Below are 4,986 nucleotides of genomic sequence, written 5' to 3' on the forward strand. Positions count from 1 at the left end.
ACAAGCTTTTTTGATTTTGTACCTAGAGGGGACATTTTGGGTTTCATTTAGATTTTGCATTTGGGGGTTTTGTTTCTGTTTTCTTTGCAAAGTAACAAAATTCTCACAAAATTGACAAGGAGAACAAATGGTTTACTTTTTAAGTAAAGAGAAAGGGGAAAATAGGAAGAAAATTCCAATCTTTTCATCAAGAGACAAAAGTATCAGCCAAAAAAGAAAGTTTTTCAACACTATGTTTGGAAAATTTGTAAGAATAGCAAAGATGTAGCTATATTAACTATACTTTCTCAGCTTTATACACATATTTATAAATCATGAATGAATAACAGAGGGAATATTATTATTAACAAAAAAATTAGAACACAAGCTTTTAATGCCTATACCAGGACAAACAATTCATTTATTTAAACAGCAGTTTAGAAACCAGAAAGAAGCAAACAAAAATTATAGTTACTTTCCTATGGTTTTAAATTTTGGAGTTAAAATTTCTTGATGGCTTCTAGGGAAGCCTTAGGTGTGTAGTAATTCTCAGGAAATAGCGTTGCTGACTACAGCACAAAACAACTCAAATTGTGCTGATTCGGTAGGCAAAGCTTTTGAAACCAGTGGAGTTTGTGGTGGAGTAAGAATCTTAAGAAATGCCAATATTATTTTAGGAGGGGGGAGGTAAAAAGAAGTTCTATTTCCAAAAGGAGCAAAGCTGGAAGGTAATTACGCTCAGCAGCATCCTAGAAGCCAACACAAGGCTTAACTTCTGAGTTCAGCTTGGACTGAAGCTCATGGTTGAAAGCTGATAGGGGTTTTTCCTAGCACAGGGATAGTTAAAGCATGGTCCAGCAGGACCTGCATATACTGTATAGACTCTATTTTTGAAGTGCCAAGACACAGCATGGAGACCATGCAGTGATCTGGTAAAGTGTGGAGAGCTAGGAGCAGAGCAGTGGTTTGCACATTGTTATTTCTGATGGCCTCACTTCTAAGTTAAAGACCATCTGGATCAGTCCTCCTTGTACAAATTGGGTTTAGCCCTGGCAGATTGTCAGTGTTGCCCGGGGCTGGGCAAGGGCTGGATGCCCCTGTCAAAAAGCATAAAGCATATCTGCCCTCGGGTCTCATGCTTGGAGTAAGAAAAACTATTTTGAGAAGGTAAGAAAACCACAAAAAACTCTTCTACCTTTCTTTCCTTATGGTGCCCTGATATGAAGGAAGGTTGGTTGAGTACCAAGAACCAAGACATGCTCTGGTACATAAACACAGCTGAAAATGTTATCAGCCACAGATACTGATGCCTCAACTTATGCTGCTTGAGCAGAAGTCAGTTTGTAAATGTCTAATAAAGGACGTGATTGACTTTTTTTTAAATGAGATAACCAAGAAATGGCATTTACTTCATATTTTAAGAAATTAGACTATATCAAATGTGTAATAAAAATATTTTCTATAGGATTTTAAAATATACACATATATAGACTACCTTAATTTTTAATGCCCTGTTGATATTGATGTGGTCTCTACAGTATCTAAGTGTAACTAAGTGAGGCTGCCCAGCAACCTCTATTATACCTCAAACAGTGATTACAAAACTTGAAGCCTTGTCCACACTGTAATTTAAACCTGCTTGGAAACTGGATCTGAAATTGTCTGCTGGGCCTGATCCAGCACCCATGAACAGCCAGGCTAAGTCCACTCCTAACTGCAGGAGCTGGATTAGGTCCTAGACAAAGTCCTGAAATGATGTGGTATCCAACCCTGTAGGCTGGGCAATGATAAAAGCACCTGAGGGAGTTACTGTGTCCCTTGAGGCACTTCCTTGTAAAATTAAAAATATTGTATTTTTTATTTAGAATATTTAAGGATATTTACAAACTGTGAAGACAATCTGGGCACATCTATACCTCATTTTGAAGAGGGGCCCAAACTGACTATGTGTCCTGGACATAGCCGTTACTCAGACACTGAATGTAGACTTTAGTCAAGCTTAAAGGGAGGATGAGGACTTGAGGGTGATGATGGAGCAAAGAGCATTCAAGCCTACATTCCTCCCCCAGCATCCATCTCTGTATATCCCCCTGGCCTTGCTTGACCAGCCCATGTGGAGGAGCAAGAAGAGCTCCTGTGTCAAGTGTCTGCAATGGCCCATGAGGCTGAACTGGCACTTTCATCAAATACAACCTAAAACTGGTGACAGAGGTGGATGAGGGTGAGGGCCAAGAAGCACAGATTACAGTCTGGCCCTATGTCCACCAAGGACAGCGAGGAGATGGCTTTGGGTTGTGCCTCCAACATCCAGCCTGACACAGTTGGGATTCCTGTTTAATCTTGCACCGTGTCTAAAGCAAGTCCAAATACATTTTCCATGCAAAGTTTGAAGCACAGTGTAGACAAGGTGTGAGGGCCAGATCCTGATCTAATGCAGGCAAAATTCGCCATTATCATTGGCCTGAGCACTTACCCTTACATTATACTTTAAGGTAGGTAGCATGGGAATTCTCCTGCTTTAAAGAGTTAATATAGGGAATTTGACCACCTGCAGAGGAAAGTTTCTCGCTGAGCTTTCGGTTCATCTGCTCCATGTGCCTGGTGTTTTTCCTGGCTTGCCGGAGAGACCTCTTGACTTTCTTTACCCGATCTCTCAGCTGCTTGTTGCGCTTCTCCAACGTCGCCACTTTCTGCTGCAGCTTCTTCACTCTGTCCTCCTCCTCAAACAGGGCTTTTTGGACTGAGGAGCACATGAGCTGAAGAGAAAGCAGAAACAAAATAGCAACAGATGAGCTTTACACAAAAACATATTAAAGCAAGGGTTAATTCAGGTGTTCCTTCAAAACACCCCACAGCTTTGTTTGAAGTTCTACTTTTTTAAACAAATTTTTCTACTAAAATAATTTCTTTCACTTCTTTATTCAGATAAGACCCAAAATTGTAGAATAGTGATTCACAATTACTATTATGAGTTGTTTTGACAGACCTGTCCAGCCCACTGAGGCCACATTGAATTTATGGAGAAAGGCTGCCCAATTTCTGGTATGAAACTGGAGCTCGGGCCAAGCAGTGTCACTTTTGGAAAACTCTAGATTTAATTCATCTTAGCAGCCCTGCAGAAACTCTAGATTTTTATGCCAGCCTGCCCTTTGCTCTTTATGTCAACATGTAAAGACAGCAGCTGCAATACACAGACCTGGTTGCTTTGCCTTTTCAGGAACTGAGTTGTCTTAAATATCTCATTATATGGGCTTCTTTCAGATGAAACCTTAAAGGGTAAAATCCCAGCAGTCTCTAGGAGCATTCGAGATCACATGACTTTAACAAAAGTGATTTATTTTGGGCGTCATTGGATGAAAACTGCCCCTCCCATTCTACCTACTACCAACTTGCAATATTGCCCCTCGTAGGGACATCAGGCTCTTGATATCCACTCATGTCTATGGCTCCCAGATGAGCTGGCTTCAAAGGTGCTGCACCCACAGCATCACTAGAGGAGCAGCTCACAGGGCATTTCAATTCTGCTGGGTTGGATGATGGCCCAAATGTAAAACATCTGTTGGATGATTGTTCTTCATCTACTACGTCATTCTAGGGTGACCCAGAGGTCTATCTTATCTCAGCTATACGTGACTGCCATGTTTATGGTCTCCTATCTCTGACTTTCTCTGACTTGCTTCCTGTTTGTAGGTGCAGCAATAGGAATGGGATGAGAAACAGCAGCTACACAGGCTGCTGACTAGTTTCAAAGCAAAGGAGTTGTGTTTCTGACACAGAGCATCACTTGGGAAGGGATTCAGCTGCCTTCTCTTAAGCAGCTGAACCTGAGACTCAGGTCTGGGCTCCTTTCTTTCAGTTTCTCCTGCAACATCTGCAGGGAGAGACACCCTTCAGGAGGGTGATCTCTGTCTCCTAGGGCAGTGGCAGGAATCACCCTCTAAACACAACTATCTCATTTCACTGATTACAAAGGTACCAAGTTCCATGTTTTCTACCTGGGCAACATTTTCCAAGCAGAAAAAGAGGAGGTGCCTGGGACTCAAGGACAGTCCCACCTAAAGTTTCTGGTCTAGAGAGAGGAGCCACCATTGAAATCTATTTCTGCCCAGGGTGATATTTCTTCCTTTTTTTTCCTACAAGAAGCATCCTGAGATACTTTATTATGCAAGCGGGACTTTCAGCTGATTGCAGCACTGGTGCACTGTGAGGAAAGGCAGTGTCTTCTGCTGGATTTATCTCCTATATACATCTAGATATTTTTTTATGTGTGTCAAGCACTCCTGGAGCCTGGATGGGCTTTCTCTGGCAGAACATTTGGAACAGACAGGGAATCTAAATAAACAAGTAAATGCTCACTGTGATGATGAAGGATTACATGTTTCTTTCCATCTTACTTTGTAGTGTTTTCAACAACTGAAAGTAGGGGAGGGAGCCGGCTTTGATGATTAACGTTTCATTTGCTTTGGAAACCCCCAGCAGCTGAAAACCATGGCCAGTCAACACAAACATAGCAACTGCTTCCAGTCCCCCTAAGCTCTTGTTTCTTATATGAAAGCACTGCAGGGCTTTGCTAAAAGGCAAATGCTTGCCCCAACCATCCTCTCACTAGGGCTCTTTTATAGATATATACTGGGGAGACTGGGAGCTCACAGATAGAGGGCCAGAAATTGCACTGAGGAGGAGGGAATTTGGTTTTGATCACAGCTCATTCCAAGTGCTATTTGAAAACAGCCAGCACATCTTGGCTTTTGTGTTTGCCAAACCCTTGCAAAACTTCAAGCAGAACACTTCTTGAATTTAAATCTCTGCAAAGGAGAGCACTGAGTTAGGAAAAGACTTTTGTTGAGAAAACAGGAGGTGGAAACTCTGCTTTATGAGGGATTTCTTGCATTTTCCATTGATGCAGTGATAGGCATGGCATATGACAGAGTCTGACGCAGAGCAACAAACAATTCAAGCAGCTGAATGTGAGGTGGTGCGAACCCAACTGTGTCTGATCTGTCTGAG

General features: G+C 42.0%; 1 protein-coding gene across 1 annotated transcript; it reads right to left on the reverse strand.

Moving 5' to 3' along the window:
- Positions 1-2,459: 2,459 nt before the first annotated feature.
- On the reverse strand, positions 2,460-2,735 carry CCDC3 (coiled-coil domain containing 3; the record flags this gene model as incomplete). Its single annotated transcript, XM_029087069.1, has 1 exon — positions 2,460-2,735. A coding segment is annotated over one exon (276 nt), but the record flags the coding sequence as incomplete, so codon positions are not given.
- Between the last annotated feature and the right edge of the window lie 2,251 nt (positions 2,736-4,986).

The sequence above is a fragment of the Antrostomus carolinensis genome, unplaced genomic scaffold (assembly GCF_000700745.2).
Source record: "Antrostomus carolinensis isolate BGI_N321 unplaced genomic scaffold, ASM70074v2 scaffold23599, whole genome shotgun sequence".
NCBI classification, from domain to species: domain Eukaryota; kingdom Metazoa; phylum Chordata; class Aves; order Caprimulgiformes; family Caprimulgidae; genus Antrostomus; species Antrostomus carolinensis.